A 19,121-nucleotide genomic window follows, 5' to 3' on the forward strand; every position below is an offset into this window, starting at 1 on the left:
GTTAATTGAGAACTGCAATGTGGGGTTTTTTGTTTGTGGTTTTTTTTTAGTTTCCATTAAACACTTTGTAATTCTGGAACAGATTATTTGATCCAAGCGGGTAAAGGCAACTTCTTCATGGTACCACATACTCAGATTTTTTTTGTAGTCCAGTCTTTTGGTTTCTGGAGGAAGCTTAAGGTATATTACATACATGAAGTCCTAAGCCAATTTGGAACTGCATCTGCCTGCTAATTCAGTTTGGGAAAAGTCTCACTTCAGACAGTGCTGTTGCTGAGCCGAGATCTTGAGATTCATCCTTCCAACTAAGAAGGATGGTGTTGGCTGGTTCTCTTCTCTGGAAAACTTCTGTTCTTTGGGGCCTGACATAAAATGCTTTTTCAGGTGCACCTGTCTGTATAGATACTAGCGGAGGCCCAAGCAGCTGCAAATAGGATTTGTGCGTTAGAGGGATACAGTGGGACTTAAATCACCAGTTATGAGACGAATTCAAGCGATGAGCAGGGAAGAGTGAGGAAGCACCATTTTTTCAGTCAGTTAATAGCTTGGATTTCTTATTTTAAAATATGTTATGATAACATGTAGTTTCTGGATGAATGATGCCTAGCATGGGCTTCATATAAAACCCAATTCAACATAAATGACAACTAATACACTTTTTCCCCCTTCCATTTCTTGAGTTGATTGGGAGCAGGGATAAGGACTTGTCATGGCTTTAACGATATTCAGTCGTACTCCTTCCCAGTTGGTACCTGAAAGAGAAAAAAGAATGAAATCTCTCATATTGTTGGGGTTTTTAAAATTTTATTTATTTGCACAAATACATTTGCTTTGCAGGAATCCTGTTTTCATCATGTTGTCTCACCAGTGCTGGCTGAGCTGAAACTTCCTGCGTCTTGGGGAGAGCATGTATAAAAGAAATGACCTCATGGCCAATGTGATGGTCACCTCCGCCACTCCAGAGGTACAGTTCCTTGGTTTTTGTTAGCTTCTGTGTCAAAATGGAAATTTTGGCTTGTTTCAACTTTCATAGAAGCGCTTTCCACTACTAATCCTGTCAGTCCTTTTTCTTACAAATACTGTAGCATTTGGGACAGAGCAATTTTAGAACACTCCATGGTTCTCAGTGTTCACAGCCAATTTATTTATTGTTGATGATGATGATTACTCATTTAGATTAGTTTTAAATATCATTTTTTACCAGTTACTCTATAATTTACAGCAGCCATTTATTATTGGTGAGTTAAGAGCAATGTAACATATCATCTAAATGGAGACAGTCAGAAATATTCCAGTTGATTTTTTTTTTTTTGGAATTTACTAGTCTACTAGTAAGAAAGTATTTTGTAAGATTTTGTTCATTTCAACCCGTTGTGTCTTTTGGAGACCAAGCAGCTCTGGTCTGCCTAGTTCCATCTTGAGCTGCTGTGCACAGCTAACAGCCTGTGTTTGTAGGTCCTAAAACTGAAGACTGCTTGGGTATTAGTTAATCTACAGAGTTTTTCTGGCTCTTTCATGTAATATTATGATGAAATAGTCTAAATCAGCTACAGTAAGGCTTGCCCAGTAAAGCACACGTTTTAAATATACAATTGGAGGTGCTTTTTGCTTTTTAAAAAGGTAACATTTTGATGATGAAATCATCAAGGTGAAATTATTCTCTGCTTGAAAAATTCTCCTTCTTTGTCTCTTAAGACAGCTGAAGAGCTCTGTGAAGCAAGTTTTTCCATCATAGTGGTCCCTTTTGCACATACAACTTGATCCTGTCAAAACAGTTGTCCTGATTTTCATGAAACAAATCAGCTGTTTCAGTAGTGAGCCAATCTTTAAAAATCTTAGAGCAAAATAAAAATATGTGATACAGCTGTGCCCTGCAGAAGATCATTTTCTCAAACATAGTATAAATGCCCTCAGACTAACAAAAATAGTTTTTCATTCTCTCAAGATGGGGGACATTTTAGTCTCCAGAGTCAAACCAAAGATTCTCCTAATCCGTTATTCTGCCTCTGATAGTTGCCAACAGCATATGCCTGAAGAAGGGCACGAGAGCAGTGCAAGCACAGGAAACATCCCACTGGTACCGTCCTGGCCACAGCTGTTTGCAACCCGGGGACTTCCTGAGGGGAAGGTCCTCTTTGCTGTCTTTCAATGTATTTGTCTTCCATAAATTTACCTAGTTCCCTGTTTGAAACTGCATCATCTTTTAGTTTATACAGAATCCCATAACAAGCTGTTTTTCAGCTTAACTATATGCTGTGTGAAGACCTGTATCCTCTTCTCTTTTAAAATCCATCTCTGGTTTTAACTGATAACCCCTTCTCCTGGTGTTAGATGAAGCAAAGAGAGACCATTCCTGTCTTTCCTCTCACTTACTTTGTTGGTTACTGTACTTACTCCCCAAACCCACTACCTCTTTTCCAGGTTGAAGCACAGCCCGTCTTTCTTTGTAAAGAAGCCATTCCATACATGTGATCCTTGTTTCCTTGTTCTGAAACTTTTCCAGTTCTTTGATACCCCTTTTAAGATGGAGACTAATACTGCAAATGTATTCCAAGTTAGGGTGCACCATGGATTTATAAAGGACCATATTCATACTCTATTATATATTTTCTCTTTTCCTTTTAGAGACTTACTAAATCTTGTGAAGTCCCTTTTCAGTTTTTTATTTCCAGGTTTTGGTTTTTTGTTTTACCACACTGAATAAATAAAATTAAGATCCATAGCCATCAACAAATTGTCACCTCATTGTTGACTGTCTTTTCCAGGTTGTTGAATATATAATAATCATCACTTATCTATGCATAATTCTCTGCTGATTCACATATTCCCAGTGCTTGTAAACAACCATCTTGTAACAAAGAGAGTGTCTATGCTAGCACTGCATAGTTTCCTTAATGTCTTTGGAGTGAGGAACCATGTCAGAAGTCTTTTGGAAGTCCAGCAAGACTCTATTAGTCATGTTCCTTTACCCACATGTCTGCAGGTACTGAGGCACTGCTGCTCTTTCTGAATACCAACTTGGCAATTTCCCGATACAGCATACCTATCTGTGTTTCTACTAATTCCCCTTTTATTTGCTTCTTGGGTTTGCCCAGTACAAATGTCAGGCTTCCTAATCAGTAGCTCCCCAGATATTTTGTAGGGAAAAAAACCAATCAGCATCTCATTTACCACCTTCTAGTTCTTTGCTACCAAGTCAGTTTTAAGCAACAATTACATGTCACAGTTAGGTAAGATGCCAAAAAATCTTGTTCTGACAAGTGTTCTTCTAGCAAACAAATAACCTCAGTTATCAGGGCTTAAGATTTTATGTGCATATATTTTTATTCAGTATGTAGTTTTACTATTAAGAAATAGAAAAATAATGCTGTTATTATTATTAAATCACATTATTCCTAAAGAGTGGAAAATGAGCCACAAGGGCTTGCATCTGAGCCCAAGAACAGAAAGTTCAAAAGGAAGGCAAAGTACCAATTTTTAAGTCAAGACACAGCACTATTCTGAAGTACCCTGGAGCTAACATTGGGTTAAATTTCAGTACGTGTCAGTTTTTCCTTTTTTATAATGTTGTGGATAGAGCAGCATGATTTGAATCTACCCACTCTTTACCTTGCAGATTTAATTTTAAAATTTCCATTGAATGTGCATCTTCAAAATCCTAATGTGTTTCCTTTTGTGGGACAGCTCTTTTATCTAGTCTATGATTTTTCAAAATGGCTTTCTAAAGCTGGAAATCTCCCAGAGCTAAAATTGCATGTCACTATAGTTTTTGCAGACGAAAGTTGGAAACATTTGTGAACCATGCTAACCTAAATTTTATAATTCAGTGTTTGAAGCTTTTTGAAGTTCATACATTTTCTTGTCATTTCTTAATATTTTTACACATCTATTTTCTGAATTTGACATGAAATTCATCATTCTGCAGATAAGCCTACTATTTTTTCTTTGTAGGGTAGTAGCAGTTCAGATTCTCTGGAAGGGCGAAGTTCAGATTATGCCAATAAAAGCTACGATGCAGTTGTATTTGATGTGTTGAAAGTAACTCCTGAGGAGTTTGCTGTAAGTAGAAATGTTATTTTTGCATTTAAGCTTGTATAATATTCAGGGCTTGCAGGATATTAAAAAATACATAACTTTTTTCTTAACATAAAAGTATTTTAAATGAATTTCCAATGTTCTTGAAAACAAATTTGTGATTATATAAACTTTAACAAAATAAACATGTCTTGGGATTTAATCATTCAGTACTGGCCTGAGACAGCATATTTGTTTTTCTGTGTAAAGCCATTTGAATTTTTTCTAGTGCTTTAGAAGACCCTAGCATAGATTTAAAGATGTTAGTTATCCACAGTCTGATTCTTTTTTTTTTTTTTTTAATTGAAACCACAAATACTCATCTTTTCTGCTGAAACATCAGTTTCTCAGGAAAAAATCAGTTTCTTAAAAGCAGGAAAGAAGCTTGTAGAGAGGAAAAAATTTGCACTCCTTAATAACAAGGTTTCAGTGCTAAACTGAAAGCAGAACTGCAGTTTTGGCAAAAGTGCAATACAGTTCTTGTGCTTGGCCTCTTGTTTTTAATTTGTGTGTTAACTTGCTGGGGAGCAGGAAGGAGTGAGGGTGAAAGCTACTGAACCTAGTTCAATGTTTTCATTAATATTCTGGGCATCAAAATGATGTTTTCCTCATTTGGTGCAAGATTGTATAATATCTGTTCACAAAAAAGTCCTGGAGATATGCCTACATTATTCCTACAAGTTTGTCACTTTGGAACAAATTCTGATGAGTCTTTAACACTAATACAAAGTACACAGATGAGAGCTGTTATTAGGTAAAAATATAAAAATACTTGGTTGGCAAATCTGCATCAACTCAGATGATCCGTGGCCAAGGACTACTGTCAGAAATGCGTAGAGCCACAATTTAGACAGGCCTGTAAAACAGAGATGTCTAATTTCATCAGAGGAACCTGAGTATTAAGTCCAAAGAGAGCCTGGAACGTAGTGTGTAGTCTACACCAGGAAAAATGAATTTGTGGTGATATCAGAACTGTATTTATACAATGATCAAGTCAAGGTAAGGTTGTTCCTAACATACAACTCATCAGTTTTCTATTAGGTTCCTAATTCCTACTGCTGTTGGTTTGAGACGGAAACTTGCTGATGAGGGTCTTGATTTAATGGTACACTTCAAAAACACACGCATATGTGCACACACCCTCCCTTATGTCACTGTAACCTGTCTTTTAACTCTGAAGTCCAAACTTCTGTAAGTTGCTTTTCTCTTTCCAGTTCCACTTGCCACCTAGCCTTGAACAAAACAAACAAAAAACCCACCAAAGGCAGAAGAAACCCAAAATTGAAATGTGTGTCTGTAAGACTGGCAGTGAGGCTGGAAGAAATCATATGTAAGCCCTCGTGGTAGGGCTGTTTGTTTGGGGCTGCTTGGTTTGTTGATGATGATTTTAATAAGGTTACACAAACTTTTTAACACCAAGGCTTTCCTAGCCAGAGTAGCTATTCTCCTTGTGCCACATTAAAACCTTTTCATTGGTTTACCGTGATCCTCTTTTCTTATTGACAGCTCAAGTAATGTTTACTGCTTCTGTTCCACCCAGAGAAGCAGGTAATTTCTTTTTTTCAGTAAATAAAAGCAACCAGTAAATTATACATACAATTTCTTGCTACTCAAGACTGTAGTAGTCTGAGTGTTTCAAATAACTTGAAACAGTTCAGTTAGGGAGAATGAAAAAAACCCACAGGTCTGGGTTTACTGTAGTTAGTACAATTTGGTTACTGGATATCAGGGCAGAGATCTGTAGAAGAGGGGATTGCTGTATGGAATATAAATATTTAGAGAAAGGGAATGGAGCCAAGTTAAGGTCACTTCCAAGTTTAGTGTGTTGTGTTCCTTTTTAAAATTTAGAAGCAATGGAGGAGAAATTTCCTGGCAGTAGTCACATACATAACAAAAAGACCAGCAATTTGTCAATACAACTGAATTTTGTTTTCACCTTTTTGGTGATTTTGATTGAACCCATGTCTTGTTGAAATGATTACTAATTCTCACTGAAAACTTCTTTATTAATGTCAAATAATATGGCTTATAGTCAACTTGGAGCCTCTGCTGTGCATCTTATTAGGAGACAGTCAAGAAGTTGCAAACAGGCATTTGTGACTGCAGTCAGTTAATAACAACTGAGTTTGTAAATACCCAAACATTACTCAGAATATAAATAGCAAAACTGAGTGCTGCTAAGAGTGTTCAGCTAGGGCTTTGTGGCAAAATCTTTGACTTGGCATAATATAAAAGCAAGAGATAGAGAGTGTAAATTAACCATTTATGGAAGGAAATTTTTTTCATGTCTGTTAGATTTTATGGGCCTCTAACTTTCCTAGGCTTATGTCTGAGGAATCATACTTGTAGTAGAAACCTTATTAAAACTACATTTAAACAGATAGGTTAATTGGTGGAATCAAATGAGCACTTTGAGGGGGGATAAGCATGTTTTTGCTACTTTGGGTTTAGTGTAACAAAATGGCCAACAGAAGCTTTGCTGGGGAAAGATCCAAAGAAGTGTTCTTTGACACTTTCTTTTACACAGTCAGGTAAATTACAAAGTTAAAAGCTCTGTAGGTTTATACACTCACGGTATAATTGAAGTACCTATTGGTTAAACATAACTTATGTAACTTCCAAATATATAATGTCATTCGATCGCTGAAGCAATTCAAGTATCTTATCACTCAGATGCTGAAAATGTTCTATAAATGCTTTTTTCCAAAATCATTGGCTTTGAAACAGCGTTACAATGTCTCATTAGGACATACTCATCAGTGACTTAAGATCTGTGTATGACCCCTTTAAAGCATACTCCAACCTTAACTGATTAACACATCATAATGCTTTATTGCCTTTCAAACCAGTGAACATAAAATATATGCTGCTTTCTGTGTGAAAGGCAAATAATTCTTCCTGCCATTACTGTTTTGGCCCTTTACTGACATAGCAGAAAGACTCTCAAACACAGGTTTTTCCTCTTAGACTGCTGCAGGTGCTGCAGACCTGCAGTGAGGTACAGCCGGTAGATGGGAGGGACTCTGGTGGTCTGTTGCACGAAGGCTGCTGGAGTTCCCACTTGTGTGTGCCAGCCTGGACAGGGGAGCCCGAATTAGGACTAGTCAGTTGTGGTCTGTGGAGAAAAGATGACTGTATGCTTTGTAGTTACTAAAGGGCAGATGTAAATACATGATTGTTAGCTCTTCCTATCACATTATTTAAAATTTTATCTTTATTGCAGAGCCAGATTACATTGATGGATATGCCAGTATTTAAAGCTATACAGCCAGAGGTAGGTTTCCTTACTGTCTGCTCACACCTTTGGAATTCAGTGCCTGAGGAAATGTAACCATTTAAATAATGCTTTTTCATTCAAAAATGCTCAAATTCTTGCACTGCACTAGTACTCTTCTAGGCTTATTCCTTGTTAGCACTGTGAATCTGTAGCCCAGCCTGATTTACTTTGATTTGTCATCTGTTGCCAAAAGAGATGACTGTGCTTTTCTGGAAATCTTCCTGTCCTGTTTTGTGTTCAGTGTTTCTTCAGGATAAATTTATCAAATATCAAAATTCTCTACTCTCCCTTCTGCTCCTGTTTTTAAGTTCACATCTGATTTCAGAGTTTGACTTACGCCTCTAGTCATAACCTGTATTTTAGTCTGCATCAGCCACTTGGTAAACTTCTTAATTTGTACTATCATGTTTAAGATTCATATCTGAGGGAATAGATCAGCCCAAACCCTTAAAAGTTATTCTATTAGTGTCCTTTAATTTTTTTTAACCTTTTAAGAAAGACACAGAAAGAAACTCGAGGCCTGTTGAGGAAGAGCAATCAAAATTAACATAGACATTTGAAAATCAGAAATAAGAACTTCAGAAATTAAGAATGAAGGTGGTTATCAGAATATGTTAATTTGAATGAAAGTGATATGTCATCTCGGTATTTTGGTGAAATCTATTTTCTGCAAAAGGTGCAAGAATTGCGTGTTTCCAGCTTCCAAGTTCTTTAATATAAGAACACGTCCTTAGATCCATTATGGTTTATTGTCTTGTGCCTCAGTGGAATATCATGAATACATAAAGGGCAAAACCCCCCCTATATTAGTGGAACTGAATTTCTTAAAACCTCAGAAAGGGCAGTCCAGTTTAGAAGGTTCTTGGTTGAAACTCAATCCATCTAATTTGGTCACTAAAAACAACTTGTTGTATATTACAGTGGTTCAGAGAGGTTAGCAGCCTTCTATTTTGAGAAAATATAGGAAGGAAAATAAAAATTAATGTAACTGGTGTCTTGCCTTCCTGTCAGATAAATTAGGTTTTTTTCAAGAACACCAAGACAGTTTTGTGGCTGAAAACACTTTCATGCTTCTGAATTACATGGGTTCTCCAGGCAGTCGGGGGAGTGTTTTCTTTACTGTGGGGGAAAAAATGGCAAATGAACAATGCAATAAGAAACCAGCAATACCCATAGAAAAATCTGTTAACACGAAAATATCAGTACTTACCAACAGATACATATATACTTTTTCATGAGAAAATTTTGCTAAGAAAAACATCAGGTAGAACAAAATGGAGGTTTCACCAAAAGCAGAGGTAGTGTGATACCCTGAGGAGATGAAGAAATGCAAAATAAAATACCAAACTATAGATGTTCATATTTAAAGTGAATTTTGCGTTTGCTTTAATTGCTATGAAATACCTGTGACATAGAATTTTATAGCAAAACAAAATACTGATTTGTTGTTCTTTTTCGTTGTCATTCTTTCATTTCACCTTTTGGAAATGAAATTTCCTGAACTCTACTCTGGCAGATAGATGCAACTTAGTGAGAAATTATCAGAAAAAAATGAACGTCATATTTTCAGCTTCTGCTAGAATAAAGGTCTGTGTATGAGCAACAGTTGCCATAAACGATTAGGTTTTAATTGTATTTTCTGACTTTCATCTTACTGGAATTACCAATATAATTTAATTGTTTGCCAAAAATAAACAACTGTTTCTATCCTGAAATTATGCCAACTGTAGGACTAGGTTTTAAAGCAAGATATAGTCTGTGTATTTGCCATCTACCTGCCTCTTGTTGCTAGACTAAGAAGGTTAAAATCACCCAGTTGGATCAAATATTAACGTATAGTCTGTAGTTGTCCGCATTTGCTTGAGGCCTGGCAGCCTCTTCAGCTAAGTCAGCGTGTGCTCTCCTGTGTCCGTAAGCTCGGACACCCTTTGACAAACCTCCCCTTTGAGGCCTGCAGGGTTTCACGCAGATGACTGCTGGCTCTTGCACTGTTCGTGGGCAGGCGTTGTCTGACATTTTACACCAGAACTCTGCCTTGTTGGAGTCTTCCCATGGTGTCCCTGGATTGCATGGTAGAAGGAAAGGCCAATGTTCTGGTTGAAACCTGTGTTTGATCACGTCACTGCTTAGGGTGGGGGCAGAGTTATGGTCCCTGCTTTTCCTTTCATAACCTGCTTGTGCAAGGTGGTCACAGTTGCTCTGCAGAATCAGCTTTTGCATGCAGGGAGCAACGCTGGATACACTGGTACGTGGGCGAGAGCGGTTGTGGTGAGGCTGCAGGGGTTTGCTGCCTTCGCAGGGAAGTTTCCTTAGTTAGCAGCTGTTGGGCTGGTGCTTTACTGAGGTACCTGCTGGTGAATTTTGTGTTTGGGGGAAGAGCGTTGTATTGTTTTTTTCTTCAGGTTTTAGTCTTTAACATGAGCTTATGCAGGGATGGAAAGACCTAAGGTTTCAGAGTTCTGGTTGCCAAGTCTTATCTCAGACACACAAATACCCTTTAAACCTAGTACTTGCTGAGGCTTTTCTGCTTTTTGATTGAGCTATTACTAGAAAAACACATTTGCATGTTACTTTGCAAGAGTTCAGTAAGAAGACATCTGATTAACAATTCTTTTTTTTCCAGCAGAAATAACTATGCTTACATTCTAGATTTCTACGTAACTTTATTTAGGGTTTTTTTTTCCAAAGTTCTGGAAATTGTGGTCTCCACAGATTTCAGGGTTTTCTTGCACACTTGATTGTAAAGTTTCTTGTGATTGTGTGCACTGAAGAAATTGCCTTCATCCTTCCATACAAAAAGATAAAGCGTAATTCTAGAACACAGTATGTTTTAGCAGTATTAAAAAAATTCAGCGGGGCATGTTGGATCAATTACTCTTATCAACCTTCCTATTCAGTCCAAATTTTAAACCTAGTCAAATGATTTTTACTGTGCACAGGGTTTTCCATTGTTGCTCACTAGCCCTCTGGCAACTGCTTGATATCCTTAGGTTCCTGACCTCTTCCACTTTTCTGATAAATGTAAATTTTGCTGTCCCTAGTAGAGTGACTGAGATTTTTCCACATAAACTTATTATTTCCAGACTCTTAAGACCAGACGTGCAGCGATCACGTGGAGAATCTGTGTCTTGACAGATCTGAATTGGCATTTTTATCTGCAGAAGGCTTAAATGCTGGAAGACAGGGATACAAAGTATGTTTGGAACTGGAAATGCTTTTCCTGGTGCTCACACAGGAACATGCAGACCTCAGCATCTCCAGAGTGTGTTCCGTTTGTCAGAATGTGCAAAGTGCACAGAGGCAGAATTCTCTTTGGCTGAGTCTCTGCCTTTTCATGTGAAGTGTCTAAAGTTAATAGCATACATCTGAAAAGTTGAACAACATTTTGATTGAAACTGAAATTTGTGGTTCTAAAAACAGAAGAGTGATTTAGAACTGGTGTTATGGAGAACTCATTTCCAGTATGTAGTATCCACCATGCATCAGATCTGAATATGAAGATTGTATAGATATGTGGTAACGTGAATCTGTAGTTAAAAAGAGGCAGGCTGTCTAAATATATTTGGAACTGCCTAAAATAACTATTGGAAAATAGACACTTTCTTTCTGGCTAAATCAAATTTGCAGTTATAATTTCAAATTCCTTTTGATGCGTAATTTAATACAGTTTATTTAAGGAGAAAATCATTAATCTGCTTTTTAGCTCTTCTGTTTACTTTATACTTCCCACAGGAATTTCTACTATTTATTTTGCAGTTTAGGTGAAATATTATTTTTTGCCATAGAGCACTGGGATTTTATTATGAATTGAAACTGATTAGTTGTGATTACCACGTATACTACAGAATTTGTGATTTTTCCTATTACTTTGAACTGGGTTGACTTTGAAGTAGTTGCCGTAATGAAAGAGCATTCAGAAATTTGTTTCATATACTGTGACTGAACTATGCAACCTGCTGGCAACTTTTTGCTTTATTAGCACCAGAGTGCTAATCCATATTCTTAAGTATATGCCACACTTCAATCAAGTCTGGCTAAACTCCTATGGCTTAAAAAAACAGCCAAAAAAAATCAAAATCCGAAATAGAACAGAGTTCTAACCGCAACCTTCTGTCCACCAGAAGACCTTCAGACTTAAGACTGTTAATGCCTAGCCTTTTTATTAAATTATAGACTTTCTCAGTCTGAGTATCACGTATGGAGATTTCAGGGTTTTTTAAATTAGTTTCTAACTGCCGTAAATGCTTTTTAAATGCTTTAGATCTCGCATTATAATAAAAAAATGGGAAATTGAATATGCTGAACTGTGGAGTATTCATGGAAGTTCTACTAACTGTGAGGAAGACATTCAGGAATAATAGCTAGGCTATCACTTCTAGTTGCACAGCTGAATTTTGTACTTGTTAACTACTTCTAATACTGCTTATTGACATGTTTAGCTTCAATTTTGAACCAGATAAGAGTATGTACTAGCAAAGTCTTTACTCCTGTGTCTGCTGAGTTGCTCATATGAGGGAACCCTGGACTGTAATAATCAGTGCAGAATGAAACTTGAGACATCAGTTGTGCCTGGTTGTTTAGTCTCTCTATATCTGAATGTTAATAATGATGTCTGTTTTTTTCTAGTATCAGGAGAATATTCAAATCACATCGTTTATATACATCAGGAAAACACAGAAGTGTTTGGTTAGACTAGCTGTCATTGGATCAGTGCCTTGGATTGGTTCTAGTAGTTATCTGATAGATGCTTCTGTCATGTATCAGTTTTTGCACCTTTAAATGTTTTTAAACATTACTGATTTTTAAGGCAATTCTCAAATGTGTTTCCTAGGAACTAGCCAGCTGTGGATGGAATAAGAAAGAAAAACATATACTCGCTCCAAATATTGTTGCCTTTACTAGGAGGTTTAACCAGGTAAATGATTCGATTGCTGTGGTGAACAGGTACTGTTTGACAGTTGTCTTTGAGTATAAAGTTAAATAGAACTACTCCTATGAATTAAAATTTAAGAATATTTTTCTAAGTGAGGATTAAGATTTTAAAATGGCAGTTCCTGTTTTCAATTGCTTTGTCCACATTTTTGTGTTGTTCCTCTAGACCGTTGGTTTGTATTTATTAGTTCCTGATCATTTTTGCTTATGTGTCATGGTACAACATCAGCAGTTATTTTCCTTCTTTTCTGTGTTTCACCTGCTCATTCAGTTACCTTAGTGTTTGCTCACTTCTCTACCAGCAGTAAGGTTTTCAGGTAATTGCAGCTATACAGATGAGAGTTTACGGGATTAGAACTCTCTTCCTTCTTTACCTTGTTTTCTTTCTGGAGCATCATGAAAGTTTACAAAGATTTCATCTAATAAAGTCCTTTTTTTTGTAAATAAATTCAGTTATGTGTGTTTACTTTATAGGTCAGTTTTTGGGTTGTACGAGAAATATTAACAGCACAGACCTTAAAAATAAGGGCAGAAATATTGAGCCATTTTGTGAAAATAGCTAAAGTAAGTGCAAATTTCTTGTACTATCATTCAAAATCTTACTTCCTTTTTGTTTGTTTCTGCACTACTCCTGTGAACCGTTGTTGGATTACAGAGGGTAACGTTCTGTTTTAGCTTATCTGCTATGTTGTACCACATGAATAAGATAAAGGTATGACATCTGTTGTTTTTACTTCGTTAAATAAAACTACCCAGTTCAGTGTGAGTTGTCTTGTACCTTTGCCTAACAAGTTTAAAAGTGGTTTGTCTTGTTGATGGCCAGCTATGTGTTGCCAACACTGAACATGGTTGTAGACTGTTCTGGTTTTTGTCTCCCTCCATTCAAACTTAACTTTTATAAAAAGAAATCTCTTGCTTCCAAAATGGCTATTGTGATACTTGTATTCCTGCTTGTAACATGTAGTTGCTGGTATAAAGTACCTCTGTTAAAGCTCAGTTATTTTAATGAAGTTTGAGCACTGCATTTTACAAGTCATTCTTAACTTTTTAAAAACTATTTTTAAAAATCCTTCTCTCCTTCATGACCTGTGGTCATTCTGTTTTATATGACCCTGTGTGACACTTACTAATATTGGTAAAAAGACAGCACTTGGCTCAAAGGCCTGAGCTAATCTTGTACATGTGAAATGTGTGTGTGTGTAGGTAATTAGGATAGTATTTTCCATGTATTACTAAATATTTTTGTTTTGGTATTGTGAACGTTTCCAATCAGTTTACTTAGCAGTTTTGTGTTTGCGCAGAAGAGAATGTGTCTGAATAATTCCTGACACAAATGCATAGTCCAGGCACTAGGAGAATGGTCAACTTGCAGGTGTTAGGTTGTTCTTAGAAATAAGAGGTTTGGGTTTGGTTTTTTTTCCCTGCAAAAAGGAAAACACTACCCTCTTTTTCATTTTTTTTTATTTTTCCCACCCCGTTCCTCCTTTTCCCTCAATACAATCCAGATCTTTCTCAAATGTTCCTAAGCAATGAGTAAATCGATAACTCGAGGATGAATCCGAACTCTTTTTAAGATTTACAAAGAAGCTACATGACAGCAGTTCTCATTTTTCTATCTTTCTGGAACTATGTTGTAGGAAACTTTATCATCTAAGACATCTTTATTCCAAAGTATTGTCTCTTGAGATCAATGTGTTTTGAGTAATTGACAACATAGAATGAGTGTAAAGTACGTTGAAGTGAGGAAAATTCGTCCTGTAAAACAGATTACAAAATAAAAAGTTATATTAATTCTGAAAGGGTCATCAGCAGCTTTGCTTAATGTTTTTGGCTTAATTCAATTTTAAATTTCAAAAATTATCCCCATTTTCAAGAACAATGCATCAAATAATTTTTTCATATTTTCTGTTCCTGAAGGAACAGCCTTAGAAAATAATAAATTCAAATTAAATACAGTCTGTATTCTCATAGCTGTAATGCATTTTGTTTTGAGGGGTATATTTGGAAAATTTGCAACTTTTAAAGTGGTGTTAATAGTTCTGCACATTGACAGCATTGGATAATGTTGTCTGCAGTCATTGATGAAAAGTTTATATTTTATTAATGAAAAAAAATTATATTTTATTAATGCAACTTTGAGATTAATTAATTGTTTCCTTTTTTGATGTGCTAAAAAGTTGTTACTCCCTTTTTTCAGAAGCTTCTAGAACTGAATAACCTTCATTCTCTTATGTCTGTGGTGTCAGCACTGCAGAGCGCACCTATCTTCAGGCTGACCAAAACCTGGGCTGTAAGTTATTCCTTGACCATTGACTTTTCTGTCTTGTTTGAATTGTGAGGTTTTCTGAACTATTCTGAATTGTGAAATGGTATGCTCTGGAAGAAGATCCTTTATATTCTTAATCTTGTGGTACCAGTAGTGATCTGTTACGTGTTTTGTGAAAGCAGAGTTTAAATGGCTGCATATTTTTAAACAATCCTTTTTCCTGTAAGTTTCTTGTTTTTCTGTCTGTTCTCGAAGTCACTGATTATATGCTCAAGAGGACTTCAATCTTAGAAGACCCTCACAGAGTGTGTATCAGTATCCCGTGCCAAGCCCAGCCTGCGCTGAGCATCCCCAGGGCGTCCCCGGGCAGCGGGTCTCTGGAAGCGGCTGGGCTGAGGAGGCTGCCCGGGGCCTTGGCGGAGGGGCTGTACCGGGATGTGCTGTGGAACAGCTGCCTGTTCTCAGCCGCAGGGAGCCAGCGCTCAGCGCCGTAGTTCTCCACTTGTTGTGTCTTAACTGGCTTTTTAAATCATCTTAAAAACATCGCTGGTGTTTCTGAAAACAGCTGAAACAGGGAACGTGTTTTCATAGCTGCAGTTGTGTATTTTATGTTTACTTGTCAATGTTCTGTCACTTCAGGATCTTTTGCATTGCTAAATATTTTTCTGATTTTTCTGTAGTAAGTCCAGGAATAGAAAACAGAGATTTAAGAATCATAGTGATTTTCTTTCCTTATACTTTTTTCCAAAAAGTTTTGTCATACTTTTAATAAGGCACTGTTGAAATGGCACAATCTACATTTATTTAGAGCATTTTCCATTGCTGTTTCTACTTTCAAATTGAAGGGTATTTTTAGCAGTTCTGATAAACTATGAGAGTGTTGGTGACTGTATAATAACATATATTTTTCTCTAAAAATTTAATATTGCTGAAGTTACTCAAAACTCTGAGGTAGTGATGTGTGGATCCTTGATAAACTATACAGAAATAATAATCATATTTGTTCACATCTTAAGATTTACGCTGAATTGCATTTTTTTTTTTTTTTTCTTAACAGGTAGCATGTTTTCAAACACTGTGCTTGTTTGGGTGATGATTAATCTTAATTTGACTATGTTTTTATTTACTGTGGGTGGTTCAACCAATTTTATTTGTTGTCTTTGTGCGGATTTGTTTTTTAAAATTTTATGATCTTCATTTTTTCTATGTAGCTTTTGAATCGCAAAGACAAGACCACCTTTGAGAAGTTAGACTATTTACTGTCTAAGGAAGATAATTATAAAAGGACACGAGAGTACATCAGAAGCTTAAAAATGGTTCCTGCTATTCCATATTTAGGTGAGTGTGAACAATTACCTAATTTATCTGTAGTTCATTTTGACTGATGAGCACTAATGTAGCATGTTGTGCACCTGAAGAACACCGTATATAGAATGTATGGTTCACTTCGTATCTAGAAAAATTACATCTGGTGGAGATTTTTAAGCTGCACACTGCCTAGGATCTCAGAATTGTAGAAGTTTTGTGCATTACTGACATCTGAAACTACAAGCATGTCTTTGTTTACTGTCCTTTTGATGTCTTCAGAATTTACAAGAGTATTGGGTTTCAGAAGTGTCTTTACAGCATGATTTGAGATCTTGTTCCTGTAGCTTTCATTTTTGCTGAACTGTTTTTTCAGATGCCTCATAACTTGGTGTCTCTAAGCTGTAGTTGTTGGTTTGTGTCAGTTTCTTGTAAAGACTTTGAAAAGAGATACAAACCAAATACTCAATTCAGCTGATGGACTTGTCTTTTCAGTGTTCCCTGGTATTATTCATGTAGACACACTATATCATTATGTCCCCAACGGCTCTTTTAACTTGCAGTTCCTGCCCCTTACTCAACTGTGCTAGCATTCCTGAGGAACACTGCAAAAAACAGATTCCTGTTAAGGCCATTCAGACACTGGAATGTCTTTCCTAGTGATGGATTTTTTAAAAGAAAGAGTTAATCTAAGAAGTATTTAACCAGGTCTTCTGTAAGGGATATAATAGAAATAGTAAGATAATTTATTGTAATTATTTTTAGTGCCCAAGACAAATAGAGTGCTTTTTCTATAGCAGTCCACGTATGCAAAGCATGGTCCTGTTGAAGTCATTGTTCTGAACATTCTGTAAATGACTTCCAGAAAAAATATATTTTAAAAAAATCAAGCTAAGTCTGGAATTTCCATCACAGATATTCGGCACAAGTCACTCATGTTTGACACAGTTAAAAGTAACAGAATACACCATAAAGAGATCTCTTAAACATTTTAAAGTATTGGTACAACTACAAACTCCACTTCTAATGCAACTTTTTTCCTCTTCTAACATCATTCTGTCTTGTGCTTGAGCCACATGAACTCCACAATATCAAATACACCTTTACCTAAAGTACTGGCTGTTGTTCCAGTTAATGATCTATAATTACAGCCACACATCTGAGAAGAAAATTTAAGATTCTAGGAATGATACATAACAGTTCTTAGAGAGCTGTGTTGTATTCCAAGGAGGCTTCTCGTCATCGTGGTACTTCTTAGGATGAGCATGCCTGACATATTCACAGAATATCAGAAGGATATACGAGGAAAACTCTTTAAGTTTTGCATAGGCTTTTTAGCACCTCAAGCGTATATGTAGTCTTAAAGTATACAAGGGACTACAAAGAAACCCTTTATGTGAATGTGTAAGCACTCAAAGTAAATATGTAGCTTAATCTAGTTTGCAGTAGGCTTTTTAGAATCTTCATTCCTTTGGCTTTTTCACCATTTATTCTGTTGATTCAGTGCATATAGTTCAGAAGAAATCCATGCCACTTGACATCCTTGACAACCTTCTGTGGCAACATTTCAGTTCTGTATCCTTTTTTAGGGGAAGAGAGTGCACGTGGACTGCACACAAAATTCAAGATAGAAGCGCATGTTAGATATATACAGAAAGTTTTTTGTGCTCTGCTTAACTCCTAACATTCTGTTAGCTCAAAGTATAATAGCAAACAAAAAAGCAAGTTGTTTTCAGGAACTATTTATTGTAATCCCAAGATCTTGCCTTTATTGGCAATTACTTGCTCTTTTCATTTTATATGGAAAGTCAGGACTTTTTTTTCCCCTGTATGTGTCACTGTCTATAGATTTTTTTTTTTTTTTTTCCCATCTTTTATCTTACTGTCCAAGCAGTCTGTCTCAAATTCTTCTGCAGTTCCTCTGTCAGCCCTTCTCTTCGCTCCCATCAATTAGTTAATATCATCAGCAGATTTTCGTTCCATTGTTCACTCTGATTTTCAGGTCACTTATGAATGTGTTGAACAGCATGAGTCCCAGCACAAATTCCTGTGGATAACAGTCAGCACTGCTTATGTAAAATATTTCTTATTAAATAAATTTGACAGCTATCCCTAATGGCTATACTTTAAAAAATGTGTTGAAAAATTGGTACAAGTTATTGAAACTTCTTTGAAAATAATTTCAGGTTAGAAGGAATGTTTAACTTATCAGAAGAGACTATTCAAAGGGGACTTGTTTCAGTGAATAAATATCTTCTTGGGGTAGACGGTATTGGGTATGGAAAAACTTCTTTAATCTGCTTAAATGAACAAGTAGACTGATCAATCTATGTTAGCAGTAAATAGTGAACTTAAATCACTGAATGAGAGTGACGAAGTCTCTGAAGATTTGCAGAGTTCATGGGGCTCCTGTTTCACGCTGTAGAGCCTCTCGTCTCTCACTGCAAGACTGTTAGTTATGAGGTATCAGTTCTCATTCCATCTAGGGCAGTCTGAGGTTGGTTGAGGTGCGCTGGAGAACGTGCTGGGGAGTTAAACAACTGCTTAAGTTGTGCAGGTACTCTGGTAAGCAATGTTGCTGCTCTTTTAAAGTAAGGTTTTCTCTGCTTCCTGAGAGGTGCAGTTGAACCTTTGTGTGACCATTGTGTAACCAGATGAATATAGGAGACAACAACTGGTATGTTTACAACCTCAAGATATGAGAGATTAATATATTCCTTTACTATATTTGGAACTACTGTGTTAAAACATCCAACAGTTGTTTTCAGACAGGAAAGAAAAAACCCATGAGATTGGCAAGGCTGTGGTCTGAGCTGTTGGAAGCATTGAGCCACAGTGTGATCTAAGAAAAAATAGCAGTCACATTGATTTGAACATTCATGGGTGCAGTGGCTAGCTACAGCTTTTTCCTGTCTTCACTGTAGGTGATCTTTTAGGTTGTATCTATGTTATCGAAAGGACAAAGATGGTTATGTTCTGTTACAATCTACAGGTTTCACTGAGTTATGGTGGTTTGTTTTGTTGTTTTTTTCTTGGCATATAACAATGGGGATAATGCTTTGAATGATAATAGACATTTCAGGCAATAAGTCTTATGAAATATGTGTATAAGAGGATAACGAGTTATCTTCTGAAGTAACTTAAATCTTGGGAGCTGGCCTTTTGCCTAAATGCTCTAGGTGGAGCCCCACTGTTTAGTTCCTGATACACAGATAATGCATTAGTTAACAGCATTTTCTTTACTGTTCTGAAAAAGGTAGAGATATT

The 19,121-nt window shown here is 36.5% G+C and overlaps 1 protein-coding gene across 10 annotated transcripts in view; it reads left to right on the forward strand.

Moving 5' to 3' along the window:
- RALGPS1 (Ral GEF with PH domain and SH3 binding motif 1) overlaps window positions 1-19,121 on the forward strand; it is a 130,216-nt gene that overhangs the window by 39,117 nt on the left and 71,978 nt on the right. For 5 of the 10 annotated variants that reach the window (XM_074891353.1, XM_074891350.1, XM_074891349.1 and 2 more), the window contains 7 exons: window positions 838-964; window positions 3,952-4,059; window positions 7,298-7,348; window positions 12,183-12,266; window positions 12,758-12,847; window positions 14,481-14,573; window positions 15,761-15,887. In XM_074891353.1, coding sequence (XP_074747454.1) covers window positions 908-964; window positions 3,952-4,059; window positions 7,298-7,348; window positions 12,183-12,266; window positions 12,758-12,847; window positions 14,481-14,573; window positions 15,761-15,887 — 610 coding nt within the window. In that variant the 5' untranslated portion in view covers window positions 838-907. Of the gene's footprint in view, window positions 1-837; window positions 965-3,951; window positions 4,060-5,580; window positions 5,623-7,297; window positions 7,349-12,182; window positions 12,267-12,757; window positions 12,848-12,938; window positions 12,996-14,480; window positions 14,574-15,760; window positions 15,888-19,121 lie in introns of those variants that run through there. The other 5 variants (XM_074891354.1, XM_074891359.1, XM_074891355.1 and 2 more) reach the window with 5 other exon arrangements.

This window comes from Strix uralensis, chromosome 21, assembly GCF_047716275.1.
Source record: "Strix uralensis isolate ZFMK-TIS-50842 chromosome 21, bStrUra1, whole genome shotgun sequence".
In the NCBI taxonomy this organism is placed as follows: domain Eukaryota; kingdom Metazoa; phylum Chordata; class Aves; order Strigiformes; family Strigidae; genus Strix; species Strix uralensis.